General features: G+C 41.8%; 1 protein-coding gene across 4 annotated transcripts in view; it reads left to right on the top strand.

The window, feature by feature from the left end:
• Window positions 1-18,830, top strand: part of SCAF8 (SR-related CTD associated factor 8) — a 143,130-nt gene that overhangs the window by 49,801 nt on the left and 74,499 nt on the right. For 2 of the 4 annotated variants that reach the window (XM_075267764.1, XM_075267763.1), the window contains 12 exons: window positions 144-261; window positions 2,786-2,917; window positions 5,344-5,453; window positions 5,842-6,035; window positions 6,565-6,665; window positions 6,936-7,049; window positions 9,064-9,220; window positions 9,860-10,014; window positions 10,230-10,374; window positions 10,601-10,669; window positions 13,973-14,161; window positions 14,576-16,826. In XM_075267764.1, coding sequence (XP_075123865.1) covers window positions 144-261; window positions 2,786-2,917; window positions 5,344-5,453; window positions 5,842-6,035; window positions 6,565-6,665; window positions 6,936-7,049; window positions 9,064-9,220; window positions 9,860-10,014; window positions 10,230-10,374; window positions 10,601-10,669; window positions 13,973-14,161; window positions 14,576-16,197 — 3,106 coding nt within the window. In that variant the 3' untranslated portion in view covers window positions 16,198-16,826. Of the gene's footprint in view, window positions 1-143; window positions 262-2,785; window positions 2,918-5,343; window positions 5,454-5,841; window positions 6,036-6,564; window positions 6,666-6,935; window positions 7,050-9,063; window positions 9,221-9,859; window positions 10,015-10,229; window positions 10,375-10,600; window positions 10,670-13,972; window positions 14,162-14,575; window positions 16,827-18,830 lie in introns of those variants that run through there. The other 2 variants (XR_012715318.1, XM_075267765.1) reach the window with 2 other exon arrangements.

Below are 18,830 nucleotides of genomic sequence, written 5' to 3'. Positions count from 1 at the left end.
GTTGTGGTAGCAGACTCCACCACCTTGTTTTACAACACCCTTTGCCTGCTGCATTAGAAGCCAAGTATTCTGCCGATTTGATACGAGATCACACCTACCTCTTATTCTAAAACTGCTAATACCTTTTGTTGGTTCCTTTTCAGTCCCCTGGTACCAGATTCTGTGAACAGCTCGCTTTTTCATCAACTTGCAGAACATTTACAGCAGCAAAACCTAGAACATCTACGCCACCAATTCTTGGAGCAGCAACACACTCCAAAGGTACTTTGTCTGCTTATTAAAACTTATGCAGATGTCATCCTGTGTGCATTTTAGGGTCCATTGACATTGCATTTTTACATCCTTTTAGCAGATGCAAATCGTTGACCATATGTTTATATAGAGATCAATGTAAAAAATACTTTTCTGTCTCTACATAAAAAGACAGAAACTGATTGATTGATTGATTGATTTTTTAAAATTGAACACTTTGTAAACTGATGCTCATCTGTATCTGTATTTTTTTTGCATCCGTTGAACATATCTGCTAACTGATGTATATACATAATGTCAATGCAGTCTTAGATGTAAAAATGCAATGATCTAAAGAGGTAAGCCGCAATGCCCTTGTTGCTTCAATGAGTTCAGTTGCATATTGACAAAATTGTCAATAACTCAGACAGTGATTTCACAAGAGAAAAAACACCATTTAATTCAGATGGTCCTAACCTATCTGCTGGGTTCTGGTGACAGGTTCCCTTTTACAATTGTTACCATGTATACACGCTCCAATACTAATGGTTACTTTTATGAAAAAAATTACCTGAACAACTCAGTCTAGTTCTGTTTTTTCTGATCTTATCTTGCTCAACATTTTTTTTTTGTGTGTCAAGATATTGTGGATACCTGGTAAATATACGTTTGCTGGTGTAAACTGGGCGGTCTCCATCATAGGACTTTGGATGGAAAGAACAGCAGCATGTATGCTTGACAGCCGCTCTATTTAAACTTCTCATTGTGGTCATGTGATAAGGGAATAATAGCGGACTATGGACTATGTCTCCACATCCTAGTATTTCAGTTTTCCAGCAAAGAAGCCACAGGTGATAATTCATTTCACCTATCCTGTGAATGATTTAAGATTCCCCATTGATGTAGACAAAGCTTTGATTTTACTGATCATTGAATTAAATTCACTTATTCCTATTAATATGACAAATCCATAACACATGAATAAGATCTAAGAAATTTGTGTTTTTTGGAAAGCACAGTGACACACAAAGTAAAGAAGGAAACTGCCTTTGCTAGATACATACAGTTAAATAAAAATGACAACCTTGTACCAAGATATTCTGCAGTACTTTACCACTTAAAGAGGACCTTTCACCACTCCAAGCCTGTGCAGCTTTCTGCCCCATGTTATAGGCGCTGCTGCACAGACTCTGGTGCACTAGGAATTATCTCCCTAGCCCCCCTCGTTTTGGAGCTATGAGCCCCGTTAATTCTGGCGCCCTGTATGTTAATTAGACGTTTAGTGTCAGAAGGGCGTTTCTGACTATAAAGAAAAGAGCTACGTCATTGTGACACTGTCCAATTAGCAGTGAACAGTGTCGGAGCTGCTTCTGCTGGAGCTGCTTCTACTGTGTGCTCTCGTGAGATCAGGCAGTCCTCTCTTCCCAGGGCTGCACAGAAGACCCGGAGAAGTGATCCAGGCCGTGGATGAAGTGGATGAAGGAGAACTTCACTGACATTGCTACAGGTAAGTAAAGAAACCCCTAAGCAATGAGCATAACTGCCCTGTACACCCTGTGGACCTAGGTCTAGCCCCTATACAACGAGCATTAACCCCTATAGCCCCCTAGCAACGAGCATTAACCCCTATAGCCCCTAGGCAACGAGCATTAACCCCTATACAACGAGCATTAACCCCTATAGCCCCCTAGCAACGAGCATTAACCCCTATAGCTCCTAGGCAATGATCATTAACCCCTATAGCCCCGTTGCTAGGGTGCTATAGGGGTTAATGCTCATTGCTAGGGGGCTATAGGGGTTAATGCTCGTTGTATAGGGGTTAGACCTAGGTCCACAGGGTGTACAGGGCACTTATGCTCATTGCTTAGTGGTTTCTTTACTTACCTATAGCAATGTCAGTGAAGTTCTCCTTCATCCACCTCAATACACGGCCTGGATCGCTTCTCCGGGTCTTCTGTGCAGCCCTGGGAAGAGAGGACTGCCTGATCTCACGAGAACTCACTGCAGAAGCAGCTCCGACACTGTTCACTGCTAATTGGACAGTGTCACACTGACGTAGCTCTTGCCTTTATAGTCAGAAACGCCCTTCTGACTGTAAAGGCTTAATTAACATACAGGGCGCCAGAATTAACGGGGCTCACAGCTCCAAAACGAGGGGGGCTAGGGAGATAATTCAAAGTGCACCAGAGTCTGTGCAGCAGCGCCTATAACATGGGGCAGAAAGCTGCACAGGCTTGGAGTGGTGAAAGGTCCTCTTTAAAGGCTAAATATACATATACTGTACAAACAATATACAGGGCACCACCGTTGCTCTCATTGCACCAAAGAGCTATACTTTCGGGTGCCCAGCCTTTCCATCCCTCCTTCCCTTGCTATGATTGGCAAGTACATTGCTTGGCATTGTCAGTAACATGAACCCTGGCTATGTGTGTGTGCTTATAGTTCAACAAGGGCTGTTCTGGTGTGAACTGCCCCTATTGAACTATAAAAAGCAGTGTGAACATACCCTAACACTTCTGTTTGGTTCATAATAAATATCCTCATGCATATGTAGATGACTGCTCAGGAAAACCAGGATATGATGTCGGAATCAGAAAATTCTGCTACACCATCACAGGATGACAGCCAGCAGGCCTTCATGGAGAAAGATCCACAGCTTCACAGTTCGTTGTCATTACAACAAGAGGTAGGTGGTGATTCATCACTGACTGGCCATTGTGGGGATGAAATCTGGTAGTATAAGACTTAGTATAATAAAATGGGTGAGGGTGGGGGAAATTCTAAGGCCCATTTGTCCTGCAAAGAATAAACCTTCATATGATTCAAACACCTTTTGGGAAGGTGGAGAGAGAAAAATAAAAACAGAAAAATTGTGGTATCCTTAAAGATCTTCATCAGATCCACACATTGAAATTTTTTCTTAAATAATAATAATAATACATTTTATTTATATAGCGCCAACATATTCCGCAGCACTGTACAATTTATAGGGTTCAGATACAGACATACATAACAAAGAACGTCATTTCACACAATGGGACTGAGGGCCCTGCTCAAGAGAGCTTACAATCTATGAGGTAGAGGGGGTGACACAAGAGGTAGCAGGGGCGGCATTGCTTATACAATGTTCAGACAATTTTGTGCATTAGGAATTGTGATAGGCTTGTCTGAAAAGATGCGTCTTTAGTTTGCGTTTGAAACTGTAGAAGTTGGGAGTTAATCTTATTGTCCGGGGTAGAGCATTCCAGAGAAGTGGTGCAGCTCGGGAGAAGTCTTGTATATGAGCGTGGGAGGTTCTGATAATAGAGGATGTAAGTGTTAGGTCATTGAGTGAGCGGAGAGCACGGGTTGGGCGGTAGACAGAGATGAGGGAAGAAATGTATGGAGGTGCGGCATTATGGAGAGCCTTGTGGATGAGAGTAATAACTTTATATTTTATTCTATAATGAATAGGCAGCCAGTGTAGTGACTGGCACAGACCAGAGGCATCACTGTAGCGTCTAGCCTGATAGATGAGCCTGGCCGCTGCATTCAGAATAGATTGTAGAGGGGAGAGTTTAGTGAGGGGAAGACCGATTAGTAAGGAGTTACAGTAGTCAAGGCGAGAATGAATCAGAGAGACAATAAGTGTCTTTAGTGTATCTCTGGTAAGGAAAGGGCGTATTCTGGAGATGTTTTTGAGGTGGAGGTGACATGAACGTGCGAGTGATTCAATATGAGGGGTGAAGGAAAGGTCTGCGTCAAATATGACCCCAAGGCAGCGGGCATGCTGCCTAGGAGTTATAGTGAGGCCTGAGACTACAATGGATATATCAGGGACAGATCTGTTAGATGGTGGAAACAGTAGTAGTTCAGTCTTAGAGAGATTTAGTTTCAGATAGAGCGAGGACATGATATTAGAGACAGCAGAGAGACAGTCACTGGTGTTCTGTATGAGTGCAGGGGTGATGTCACGGGAAGATGTGTATAATTGGGTGTCATCACCATAAAGATGGTACCTGAAGCCAAATCTGGCGATGGTTTGTCCAATGGGGGCTGTGTAGAGAGAAAAGAGCAGGGGGCCGAGGACTGAGCCCTGAGGAACCCCAACAGCAAGGGAAAGAGGGGAGGAAACAGAGCCCGTGAATGATACACTGAAAGTGCGGTCTGAGAGATAAGAGGACCTTTCATCAGATTGGGCACAGGCAGTTCTATATACTGCTATATACAGCTTTCCCGATCTGTGCCCCGGGTAAAGCGCTATCGGTCCCGCAGCGCTTTACAGTCAGAAGGGCGTTTCTGACAGTCTGTCAGGAACGTCCTTCTCCACAGCAGCGCCTATCGTGCTGCACAGTGTGAGCGGGGAGGAACACCCCCTCCCTTTGCTCACAGTGCTCGTCCATAGATGAGTTGAAAACAAGAGCTTCACACGAAAATGATGTCGGATTATTCACCACAAGTGTTTTAATGGTAGAGTGCAGGTTACATAAACGTTTTCGGTCATCCGACCTTCATCAGACTCTACACAAAATGAAACCACAGTGTAAGAGAACAATATACATTATTTCACATTGAAAACATCATTATGTACATATTTACAGAGGAAAGGCCATGCAGGAAATGGCAGGGTAGCGGCTAACAAGTTGTACCCATAACTAGTAGGTATCTAGACGTAATGAAGGTCAAGGATAAAGAAACCATGGATGAGTATTATCAGGAGGCGCAGGCGATCACCGGGAAAATGGCGATGCCCATGCGGTCAGCTTTGACCGAGGCGCCGGATGGGGTTAATGCCTCCGATCAGTGCGGGCACCGACCGGGGGCATCAGCGCTGGGTGTCTACTGTGTAAAACAGTAGACACCCGGCAGCTATGGCGGCCATCCGACTCCCGGGCGGCCGCCATAGTTAAACTCCCGGCGTCCGCCGTAGTAGATGGCCTCATTATGTATATGTGGTATCCATAGTGTGCATTCAATCTAAGTCCACACATATAAAACCTACTTAAAAACAGTATCTGGTAGTGATTTTATGAGATAGTGAAAAAGTTATGAAGCAGTGCTGTAGGTGATGGTAATTTGATTATTGCATCAAAACATGAAATAATTTATGTTAATAATCTTCTATGTTGTAAGGATATGGATATTGAAGAAATGCAAGATGTAACAGAAGAGATGTTTGAAAAGGAAGAGAAGAAAATGATAAAAGATGAAAAACCAAGGGCGCGCTCCAAATCACGATCTAGGTAAAGCAAAATGTGTGCATTGTCAGTTTATTAGCCATGTTCACAGCTAGTTCCCATTATATTCTGTGGCTCCATACCCAGTGGGGCTGTGAGCTCAGGTCCTATTCCTGTCCGTTTTCTGACCCAGGCTCACTGAGGAAATGTAAGGATCTCAGGAGGCCTGGGCAGCACACAGACATCATCCATGTGTGGTTTAACCACACACTATCATGTGCCTAAGGCCTTAGCTTAGAACTTATTAATTTTTTATTAATGCTCCATTCTGCAGCAGAGACTTATATGTGCTGTTCAGGGATGGAGATGATAATATATAACTTAAGTGCTGTTTAATAAGGATGAACTATTTTGTTTTGTTTTTTTCACTTCTGTTATTTGTATATTTGCAAAGATCACCCAGAAAAAGACGTTCTAGATCCCGTTCTGGATCCAGGAAGCGCAAGCATAGAAAACGTTCTCGTTCAAGGTCAAGGGAAAGAAAACGTAAGACTTCAAGGTCATACTCGAGCGAGAGAAGAGCACGAGAGCGAGAGAAAGAACGACTGAAAAAAGGCCTGCCTCCGATACGATCTAAAACACTGAGTGGTATGTTTGAAATTTACTTAGAATCTTCTAAGAATCTTGTAAAGTTGTATGTTGTACTAATTTATAACCTTATAATTTATGTAATAAACATGATGGTGTTTGCCCTTCAAGGGTATCAGGTCTAAAATGTCTCCCAAACGAATGATAGTTCATGTACGGGTCTTTGATAGGATTACATACTTTTGTGGTCACAAACCAATGAAGTTGAGATAATTGGCAATCAGCCTGTAAGTGAATCAGGGACAGGACCTGATTTACCAAATTTGCCTACAGACAGCCATGATCCTGACAGAGGCACCAATTACAGAGCACACCATAAGCATTTGCTACTGTCTGTAGCAAATCAAGTTTGCCTATGATGTGCTTGCAATCTGATCTGCATATCAATAAAAAGATGATAATCTCTGCATTGCTTTATCATTTTGTGGTGACAAATATATGTTGTTACTCCTATAAAAGGCCCCTGCATGACACCACCACTGTTTTGGGAGACTTTTTGGGCCTAACAGACTCCCTCTTTAATTCATAGTGTGCAGCACAACGTTATGGGTTGGACAAGTCGACAAAAAGGCAACACAGCAAGATCTGACCAATGTATTTGAAGAGTTTGGACAAATTGAATCTATTAATGTAAGTGGACGCTTTAGATTATGATGCATTATTTTTGACCAATTTTATATGGTACTTCATGTCTAAAGTGCTTTACCTAATCTTATCTCAGTATAGGACACAAGTCATAAGGAAATTGAATATTGGCATTGTATATCTTACACTCTTGAATAACGTTCTATGTTTTTTGAATATAAATTTAATCTGATTTAGTATCTGATAGAATATCGGAATTTATAAATTTACAGAGTTTTTTTTTTTCCTTAATTTTTTTTTTGTCTTTCACGTCAGATGATTCCACCCCGTGGTTGTGCCTATGTTTGCATGGTTCACAGACAGGATGCTTTCAGAGCTCTTCAGAAGCTAAGTTCAGGCTCTTGTAAGATTGGATCTAAAATTATCAAGGTACACTTTCTGATTATTTAGTTTGCTTTACTTTCTTTTTTTTCCCAGCCAACCCCTAGCAGATGTTGCAGTATTTAAAGGGGTATTCCCACGTCGCATACTTACCTGTCTTCGTTGCTGTAAATTCTTCTTTCTTCCGGCTTTGTTGCGTCATTGGTGGGCGGGGTTACATATGCAAAGCCAGCGGCGAGATGCCGCTGGCCCTGTGTGCACGCTCATAGATAGTGAGACCAGTGTAGCCTTCACAGTGCGACTACAAACCCGGCATCCGCTGTAATAGAGAGGCGGATGCCGGGGAGTGTAGACGCCGGCACAGATGCCTAAAACATCGCTATGTGCCTGCCCTGCATGAAGCCAGCAGCGGCAGGAGCTCCTGTTATTCCGCTCCCCTCTGGAATAGCAGCATCGCTCCTGCCGCTGCTGGCTTCATGCAGGGCAGGCACATAGCGATGTTGCAGGCACCTGTGCCGGCATCTACACCAGCACAGAGTATATTGGCGGCCCCTTCCCCCCAAAGGGTAAACTACCCCCCCCTCCGTGCACTTAGCCCCTCCTCCCTCCCCCCTCAGAGCAGCAGATACATCACTTGACTTATGACCAGATAAGTAAAGGGATGTGTCAAAAAAAAAAAAAAAATGAATAAAGTAAGATAGTGGACAAACAAAGCAGTTTTGCTGAAGCAGTGTATTTAGGAAAAGTCTTACATTCACATTAACAAGCAGTATAGATAGGATCCTTGTGATGGGACAACCCCTTTAAGGCATTGTTTATGTATATTGTATATTCATTCAGAACAATGTGGCAGTTTTCCCTGCTTGGCTACCATCATGCGATACATTCTAAGAAAATATACTAGGCTTAGTTTTCACTTTTAGTTATGATGTTATAATGGTGTTTTTTTTCCAGATGAGATTTTGTAAAGGGGTATTCCCACAAGCATAGCCACGTTCTAATCCGTAGACAATTTAAAATGAAACCTTTTTGCAAATATTAATAATTGAACATTTTGCTAAGTTTTAGAGATCATCTTAGTCTTTCGTCTTGGTACAACCATGAATGCAGTAACTTTCTGTGACGTGAAACTTGTCAGAAATCCAGTTAAGATTTCTTTATTGTGGCCAAGTTCTGTAGTGTGCCTGTCTGATAACCTGTCATCAATAAGGAAGTTTCTGGCAAATCCCAGATCACAGAAAGTTCCTGCATTCATGGTCATATCTATTGGCAACCGATCAAGACAAAAGGCTGTCACCACTAAGGTGGAGAGAGAAAATCTTAAAACTCTGTAATGTGTTTATTTATAATTGATAAATTGAGGCCCCACATTGCGGAAACAAAACTTTATTTGTTGCAGATTTTGCTGCGTTTTTTTTAGACAAAGCCAAGAGTGGATTGAGCAGAAGGGAAAATATCAGTACTTCCGATGTATTTCCCATTCTTTTTGTAGCCATTCTTGGCTTTGGCTCAAAAAACCACAGCAAAAACTCCGCAACTTGGGGCCTAAATGGGTTATTCCACTAAGCGAAAACGGGAGGAGCTTTCTCCAGCTGAACATTTAGCCTGATCGCAGCCAGGCTGAATGTGGGCATGACTGGTAATGGATAGTGCTCCAATGGAAGTGAATGAGACAAAGTAAAGCACTTGGCTATTTCCAACAAATTTAAATATGGTTATTAGAGATGAGTGAGTACTATTCGATCGAATACCTCCTAGCCATAGGTATGTGTCTAAGCGGCCGAACACCAAGGGGTTAAACGCATTGAATATTCGATGTGCTTAACCCCTTGGTGTTCGGCCGCTTACACGAATACCTATGGCCGGGAGGTATTCGATTGAATAGAACTCGCTCATCTCTAATGGTTATGTTGATGTCAGACGCTTGACCAGTGAAGTTTTGACATCTTGGACATCAATTAAAAATGCCTTGTTATAAGAGCTGTAAAAGATGCTGAGTATTGCCAATGTTTTCAAAGGGATGTGTTGCATACATTTTTCATTGTGTCACTCGTTATCCTAGATCGCTTGGGCTTTGAATAAAGGAGTGAAAACCGAGTACAAACAGTTCTGGGATGTTGATCTTGGCGTCACATATATACCATGGGAGAAAGTGAAGTTGGATGATTTAAATGACTTTGCAGAAGGTGGAATGATCGATCAGGAAACTGTTAATAATGGTAAAATAATTTATTATGAATTTGTTAAAGCAGTTATGTGGGGGATAAAAACTTTCAGCAGTGAATTGACTGCATTGGATAACCACACTTTGTAATATAGACAATATAGAAGCTGCTCCCCTACTGCCCAAATCTGCCAAAGGCTGTAAGTCTGTCTAGAACTCTGTCTCTTCTCTCGACACTCCAACTTGTGTGACCAAATCCACTATGCTTCTGCTGCTTGTCCTAGGAATACAGCGGGGTGGGTCACATGACTAAGAGTCTCACCACCGCTGGACTAGGAAATTTCTACCACCCTGCAGTGCCATGTAAAGCTCAGAATCAAGGTGATTGATGTATGTAAGTGTGATTATCCATTGCAATGAGTACACTGCAAAAAGGTTTTATTCCCCACAGAACCATTTTATAATGTGATCTGATGAGAAGGGAAATAAAATTGTCATTATAAAGCTACGTAGGTTTAGTGCCCACTGCAGAATCACACTATTTTCTAGACATCTTCTGCCAACTCAGCAGCAAACTCTGTCAAGCTTTTTTTTTTACCTGCTTTTAACCCTCTTGGTAAAATGCCAACTTTAATAATGTATGCATGAATGTTCAGATGATGTTTTTAAACTAGATGCCTGTTATGCATTATAGAATGGCAAACACAGAGGAACACAGAGCCTGTTGCGGTAAAGGAGCCTGCTCCCGCTCCTGCTCCTACAACTACAGTACAGAGTCCAGTTGTTCCAAAAACCTCCATAATAACAACACAGCCAGAAGCGTATAACCCACCTGTTGCAATGCTTCAGGTAAGTAAAACAATTATTACTCTGCTCACATAGTAAGCTCTTGGTGTAGATGTAAGTATGCAAAAGTTGTATTTTTATATATATTTTTTTAATTAAACCAATCTGCTTGTTGCTCACACAGTATGTATTTAATTTAGTTGAACCATATTTAATAAATTGCCTAACCCAAAGAGGAACGTTAATGTTTTTCTCCTTTATTCATATATTGTAAACAGATTCCTGTGACTCCAACAGTTCCAGCTGTAAGCTTGGTGCCACCTGCTTTTCCGGTGTCGATGTCGGTGCCACCACCAGGCTTCACTGCTCTCCCCCCTCCTCCATTCATGCGTGCAGGTTTTAACCCTACTCAGCCACCTCCAGGTAAGCATTAAGATTTTGTTCAATGCTTTGCATTATAGTAATTAATTTTTTATTTAATAACATTAGTATTACAATCATCTTGTGCACATATACTTTTTAATAATTATGTTATAAACACAATGGAAAGGTATTAAATCATTCAATTTACCTACCAATGCTAAGTGATGATACTATGTCTGTGACATGCCTTGTGGCAATTATTTACATGTTAAAATCTATTTTCTAGGTTTTATACCTCCACCAGTTCCACCACCCACTATTCCCCCACCTTCTCTCAGCTCAGCTATTCCTACAGGTGAGTAAGGCTACACTGCACATATACACGTGCACATGGGCATATATGGTCTGGGAAATCTGGACTGCATTTTGCCCAAACTTCCCATCCCAAAACCAGTCAAGAGACTGAGACTCTGCATCAAAGTAATTTAGGGGGCGTTCACACTACTACTAGTAGTGTCCATTGCTAGCATCCGTTACAAAATGGCAATAATGGACACTAACAGAACCATGATAAATCAGGTAAAAATCCCATTGATTTCAATGGTGTTTTAGCAGTTCTTCGTTAGTGTCTGTGTTTCACCAAATCAGTCAAATGTCCGTATTTTGGGTTTTTTTTGCTGACATAATAAAGCGGGATGCAGGACTTTTGTGTCCGTTCAAAATAACAGACTTAAGACGGCCAGCAAGTTTCCATTATTTTTTATTTTTTTAAATTAATGTCTATGGCTAAAAGACAGTAGTGGACAGTCCGTTGTACTGTCTTTTGTTACTGTCCATTTTTTAACTGCACATCCTCAGAAAGCAGAAACAAAAAAAACGGACACTAAATGATGCTAATGTGTTAATGTGTTCCATTAAAGAGGACCTTTCATCAAATCGGGCACATGCAGTTTTATATACTGCTGGAAAGCTGACAGTGCGCTGAATTCAGCGCACTGTCGGCTTTCCCGATCCGTGCCCGGTGTAAAGCGCTATTGGTCCCGGGACCGTAGCGCTTTAGTGTCAGAAGGGTGTTTCTGACAGTTAGCCAGGAACGTCCTTCTGCCTCGCGGCGCCTATCGCGCTGTACTGTATAGCGGGGAGGAACTCCCCCCTCCCGCTCCTGATAATACTCGTCTATGGACGAGCTGTGTGAGCAGAGGGAGGGGCCGTTCCTCCCCGCTCCACAGTACAGTGCTATAGGCGCCGCGAGGCAGAAAGACGTTCCTGGCTAACAGTCAGAAACGCCCTTCTGACACTAAACGGTACCGGGACCGATAGCGCTTTACACCGGGCACGGATCGGGAAAGCCGATAGTGCGCTGAATTCAGCGCACTGTCAGCTTTCCAGCAGTATATAAAACTGCATGTGCCCGATTTGATGAAAGGTCCTCTTTAAATGGATCATTAAAAAAAAAAAAACACATCAGTTAATGTCCGTTATGATAGCTGTCTGTGTTTTTTTTGTTTGTTTTTTTTACAGACACTATCAGAATAGACATCGAACGATAGTGTGAACTCCCCCTTATAATGCTAGGAGTCCTTACCTCCCAGTGGCTTCACTGTCCCATTCCATATGCCATAGGCTCGTGAGGAGACAACTCCAAGCATCATAGATCAATATGATGCAAGGAGCCCCAGTTTTCAGACCACATTCAGTTCAGATTCCCAGTCCATATTTTCCCACTTGCAAGGAAGCTCAAAGGCATCTATCAAAACCAAAATTGCTTCTAAACCACTCATATACAGTTGAAAGGGTCACACAACATATATTTAATTCAGTTTTGTTGTTGAGAAAATCAGCTTTTAATCTATAGGCCAATGGCCACATCTGCTGGAGCACCGATTTTCATCAGTTTTCCAAGCAAAAACAGGTTCTGTAGCAGACATGGTCACACCCTGAGTGCACCGAACCGTCTTAAAAATTGACACATCCTTGGCACTAATCGGAACTGTGTGCCAAAGGTACACCTGTTTTCGGGCATACACCTTTTAGTAAATTCCCCACTACTCATCCCCTTCAAAGTTAGTATTTCATTGAGACACATGTAGAATTAATTATAAATATTTGCATGGCTTTTTCTAGGCCATATTTTATTTATATTTGGACACAAAACAAGTTGTCCCCTTTGCATTGTCTCCTACCTGACTGCTTAGATTCCCACTGATCAGAACAAGAGGAGACATTTGTCCCAATTTCAAATGGAAAGGTAGTTGGGAGGCGTTCGCACCACTCCATTCATTTCAGTGGGAGTACTGGAGACCACCAAACACTGTACATTGGTACTTTTGACACTTTTCCGGAACTCCCATTGAAATGAATGGAGTGGTGCGTGTGCTGCCCGACCACTGATCCATTCAGAAAAGGGGACACAAGTTCTCCATTCTCCTCATTCATGGAGGTCTGAGTGCTTGGACTTTCACTGATTTGCAAATTATTCCATATCCCACAGATAGGGAATATGTATTTCAGTACTTAATCACCTTCCTAAGAAGTGTAATGGTAATGTATTTAACAGCTGACCTAAAGTAGTTAACATACTTTAAAGAAGACCTTTCATCAGATTGGGCACAGGCAGTTTTATATACTGCTGGAAAGCTGACAGTGCTCTGAATTCAGCACACTGTCAGCTTTCCTGATCTGTGTCCTGGGTAAAGCGCTATCGGTCCCGGTACCGTAGCGCTTTACAGTCAGAAGGGCGTTTCTGACAGTTAGCCAGGGACACCCTTCTGCCCAGCAGCGCCCTATCGCGCTGCACAGTGTGAGCGGGAAGGAACAGCTCGTCCATAGACGAGTATTATCAGGAGAGGGAGGGGGGAGTTCAGCACACTGTCAGCTTTCCAGCAGTATATAGAACTGCCTGTGCCCAATCTGATGAAAGGTCCTCTTTAAGAATAATAGGAAAATGTCAAAATGTACCAAACTGTGGTCAAAACTGGAGTTGGGGGAAAAGTTAGTGCTTAGTTAGTTAGTGCTTTTTTGTTAGGGGGCGTTCACACTACCGTCAGTGTCCAACAGGTAGTGTCCGCCCCTAGTGTCCGCTCAAAATCTGGCACGGACATTAGGAGCGGACACTACATGTCGGGTTTTTCTGTCCGCTTGAGAAGTCGGACATCTTTACATGCGGACAGGGAAGGAAGAGCACGGAGTGCAAAAGAACGCACCCGATCGCCATTCAAATAAATGACAAGTGTCACGGACACAGCTAGTGTCCGCTCCTAATGTCCGTGCCAGATTTTGAGCGGACACTACCTGTCGGACACCGACGGTAGTGTGAACACCCCCTTAGTGTTTTGTAAGTTGTCTATTTATTTATTCATTTTATTTTCTTGAACTAACAGAAAAAAAAATGTTATTGCAATTTCATAAAAAAAATAAGCACCACTCCATATAACATGCTATGTTAGACTTTGATATAAGAGCTGCTGTAGCCTTCGGCTGTTGTTTCAAATTACACATGTGTATGAGCCAAACCCACCTATTTGAGCAAGCTACTGCCAGGAAAATCCAGTAAAAGAAAACTGCAGACACAGCATTTTCTTCACGAGGAGGCCTAGATGATGTCTACTGAAGCAGACATTATATAACAACATATATATATATATTCTTTTTTATACAGCCCTGGTTCCTCGACTCTCTATGTCTACAGATAGCATTAAAGAAGTGTCATATAGCAGTTTAATGCTGCCTATACCATCAGTTGTGACCACTTCAGTATCTGCACCATCTGTCTTTAATCCTTCATCGAGTTCACAAGCAGACCAAGAAGAGAAACGGCCCCTCGATGACAGTGAAAGAACTGCTGCCAGTAAGTCTGCAGAAATGGTTTCTATTCTGCTGTACTGCTTAGCAAGCTTAGTTGCAGATTTTATTCACCTCCTCAGCCTTAAAATGAATGTTCATCTTTAAACAACATTTTTATGTCCAAAAATTGGTGGTGATATTTTTGCGGCGGTAAGCCCACCATATTATAAAGCTCCATAACAATGACCATGTAAACACCCTATCCCTGTGAGAAATAAAGTTGTCAGCTACTTTGCAATCGTTGCAAAAAATCCTTTCATATTGAATGGTTTGCAGTGCAAAACGTTTTGCAAGTTGTGAAAAAAAGTCAGGAGTGAGGGTAGAAGCTGTTTGGATGGTAGTGTAGGGGCAGCACGGTTATGATATTATGATGCCCATTATTTTTCAGCATTCTTAACTATTTTCTTTTCTTTTTCAGCAACGCAAAGTACAGTGGTTAGCAACGCTGGGATCTTAGGAGTGCAGCCACAACCTTCTATTACAGCATCTGTTCCTCCTTTAACTATGGGTGGAAGGATAGCTGCCATGCCCTTTTTGGATATTCGTCCTGGATTACTTCATCAACCAGCGGCAGCAAGATTTGCTTTAATAACACCAGCAATGCCCCCACCACCACCACCAAGGAGCATGCTTCCTCCAGCACTTATTGATCCTACTGTACACTCTCTTCCTTTCGCACAAGGAGAGATTTTTCCCCGTCCCACTATTCCATCTAGACTAAATAATGATAATGCTCTGCCTCAAGAAGAAGGTGTTGCCCTGCAAACCAGTAACATTCAACAAGAAGGCGATCAAGACTACCGTTTCCCTCCCATAGAGAATCGTGAGACTGTTGGTCAACCCTCGGGAGGGGAACAGAAAAAAGAAGGCATGTCACTAGTTGGTAGCCAGGAAATTGAAGGTACAAACTCTGGAGAGGACATTGATGTTAGACATGTAGAGGATGACCATGAACCACAGGACATGGCAGTTGTTGATCCATGTGAGAGTCAGGAGAAACTTATCTCTGGATCTCTTGTTGGACAGTTATCTCCAGAAGGTGCACATAAAGGTGAAAGGGAAGCTGAAATGCATTCTCTTGAAAGTTTGAGAGGTCCAGACCTTCATTCTTATGAAAGTAAGCTAAAAAATCTTCCTGATGCTCATGATGTTCCAACAAGACCACAGTTAGATCCCAGACACCATTTTGGCAGCCCACCAGCAGATGTATTACTGCCCTTTGGGAGACATCCTCTTGAGATTAGAGAAACTTTTGGTAGACCACCACTAGAGGGTAGAGATCATTTTGGGAGGCCACCCCCAGAAGGAAGGGATCACCATGGCAGACCCCCTGTGGATGGTAGAGATCACTATGGGCGCCCAATTTTAGAGGGTAGAAACTCCTTTGCACGTGTACCAATGGAAGGTAGAGAAATGTTTGGAAGGCCGCCTTTAGATATGAGGGATCATTTTGGAAGACTACCTTCAGATATTAGCAGAAGGGAGCAGTTTCCTCCAGATAAACCATGGGGCCATAGAGGAGATTTTGATGAAAGACCACACCCTCCCTTCCCTGGCTTTGGTGGTCCAAAAGGATTCCCAGACGACAGACCCCGTCACGGAAATTATCGGCATGAGCACAGGAATGCTCAGGGTTGGAACAGAGGATTTGAATCTGAGGTACACAGGGATTATGATGACCGCCGTCGCTCATGGGAAAGACATAGGGATAGGGATGATCGAGAATTTGGTTTTCGCAGAGAGATGAATGGCAACCGATTTGGAAGAGAGAGACAATCAAGCAACTGGATGCCACCTCAGTCACAAGCCTTTGAATATTTCCCAGAGTCTTCTCCCACCAAGGAAAAGGCTGATGAGGCGTCTCAGGTTAATGGGGAAATGCCAGAGACTGGTAGTCAACAACAAACTGTTAAAAAGGCAAACGATCCTGAACTGTGTAAAAAGGAAACACCTGACAAAATGAATGAAGAGAAAGATACCAAGGAGGCTGAAGTAAAGAGTCAACCAGTGGTTGAAAGCACAGAAACTGAGGGGACATAATCATCACTCAGTAGGTAAAGATACCTTTTGTAAAGTTGTCATCTCTAAGTGATAGATAAATGGCTGACTGGACCTTATTACTTTGCCTACTGTCAGCTTGACTTAAGTTAATCTAATGTAACTGTTCACGTTTCACTTAAATAACTGTACGACTGACTTGTATAGACTGCTCTTAATCTGATCATGATAGGTAGAGATTTTTTTTATTTTTAAATTAGGAATCACAAACTTTGCCCCACGTGCTTTTATCATCAATTGAAGTATTTGTGAAATGTCCAGCAAAAAGACTTCCTATGGAAGAATATCACATTGATACGGCTTTTGGTGGGTTGAATGTTGGAACTGGCTGCATTTCAGGCTGCTGCTGATTTTTAAAGTCTAGATAAAGCTATGATTCTTTTATGTTCCCGCAAATTGGTTTCACAATTAGTCCTTGGCAAAACTCAGTACTAAGATGCAAAAGTGAAGGAAGACATGATAAGGTTTGTAAAGTCAATGCCACAATCCATGTAATAACCCAAAGTTAAGTGTCTGTGATTTGTTTCTTGTACTGCAGTGAGTAAAAAAAAAAAAAAAAAAACCTGAAAAGTATGTTTAATGTTGGGTGCATTTTGTTTTTAGATCCTAATAAAACATTTGTTTCATAACAGTGTTGCAAGGTATTGTATTTTTTCAACTTGCTATATGATAAAGTGGTGACGAAACAATTCAATGTTGGTTGCTGCGGCATAAAAATGGTTTCATCGCTTTTAATTCCATCAATCTGATGTATATAATTAATGGTTATTGACAATTCAAAGGAAAGATTCAGAAACTTGGTTTATTTTTTGATATACCATTTTTTTATTTATTTTATTTTACCATGGCATTTTGGGATTTTTATTTTTTTTTTTTTGGGGGGGGGGGGTTTAGAGCACAATTCCAGAAACAATGATAGCATGGAATTTACATACGGTTTGTCTTTTCTACACAGAGGACAACAATTTTTGTTTTTAAATGAAAATGGATCATGAGAAGAGAGCAGAGTAGATGGATGTTTTAAGACCGGGCTCATAGTGACAGCTTTACTGGCAGCGGTTTCTCAACAGTTAATTTACACTATTTCACTCCCATACAAAATGTTCATTATTCTCCCAGAGAAAACTGTGGGGGTTTTTTTTTTCAATAATAACCTGTTATTGTAAGAGTATGAGCCAGGTAGATTTGTAACAATATAAAGGCTATATACACCTTTACAACTCTTAAAGGGGTTTTCCCAACTCGCCTGTTCACCAACTTGCAGGCTGTGTGTGCTGTTCACTTCCTTGTTTTCTCGGTAATTGATGGGCGGGGTTTCACTTTCTCTGCTATCTCCCTTCATAGCAGTACGTTTGTAGTCAGTAATGAGGGATGGTTGTAAATAAATTAGCACAGTATCACTGGAAGATGCACGCTATGAAGCTGATGTAGCAGAGATGGATTTGATAGGTGATGAGAATCCCAAATTTACCTGCTACAGGACCAAGAGTCAGCTTGCAATAAACTCACTTTTAGGTCTGTGTTTACTTACAGAGGTAACAAACTTCCTGTCTCAGCCCTTATCAGCAAAATTCAATTAGCCGACTTGATACCTGGGAGAGGGAGATAAACAGCTCAGAAATACAAGCTGCTCCGAGCACTCAGCTCCCCCTCCCCTCCTGAGAGCAGGGTGCTAGGTAACTTGGTGGAGAGATAAGATCATTCTCAGGTCTGTGGTTATGGAAACAAAGTGTAAACAATGAAGTGAAGAATCTCAGATAGCGGCCAAACAAAGCAGTTTTATTGAAGCAATGTACTTAGGAAAAGTCTTAAATCCTCATAAGCTAGCAGTATAGATCGGATCCTTCAGATGGGACATCCCCTGATTTTCTGGCATTATTCGTGTCATTAATAAATTTTGGGTTACACTTTATTAAGAAATGTCTTTCTGTGAAACCCTGCACCTCTATATTCTTTCCCTTACTTCTCTATTGAGAGCTGTTCCTGCTTTTCACTGTGTATGGAGTACAGGCTTGTGTAAAATTAAGAGAAAATGAGCATCGGTATGGTCACTTATAATTTATGTATCTCAGGCATTAGAAAAACATAGAAACTTGCTTCTGGTGTCGTATGAAAAAGGAGATTCTCGTTTTTCATATGACACGAATGACACGCTCATATTAATGTCCCACTCCTGACTGTGTTATCAACCAGTTGTATCTCTGGAAATTATACAGGTAGAACTGGATCCTTATGTCATGTGAAAAATGAGAATCTCCTCTTTTATATGACACCTAAAGTAAGTTTCTATGTTAATGAAGTTACTCTCTGCTACCCTTATTTTCTCATCATTTCACCCGAGCCTGCACACTGTACAAAGTAATAAGCAGGGGCAGCAGAAATTACATTTGTCAGTAAAGTATATTACAAGATTTATTAATGACACAAATGCTGCCAGAAAATCAAAAGTTGTCAACGTTTAGTTACGCTTGAAATGTATTGTTCCATTCCATCTGAAATGTAAAACAAAATCATGAACATGAAACGTGAAGGAGCTTTGAAGATACACATGTCCCACTTTTTTTTTTTGCTTTTGTCTTGAAATATCCTTAGATGACTGCTGTAAGATGACCAGC

The sequence above is a fragment of the Leptodactylus fuscus genome, chromosome 3, assembly GCF_031893055.1.
Source record: "Leptodactylus fuscus isolate aLepFus1 chromosome 3, aLepFus1.hap2, whole genome shotgun sequence".
Taxonomy (NCBI): Eukaryota; Metazoa; Chordata; class Amphibia; order Anura; family Leptodactylidae; genus Leptodactylus; species Leptodactylus fuscus.
The sequence above is the reverse complement of the archived record's forward strand: the minus strand, read 5'-3'. Positions and strand labels throughout refer to the sequence as shown.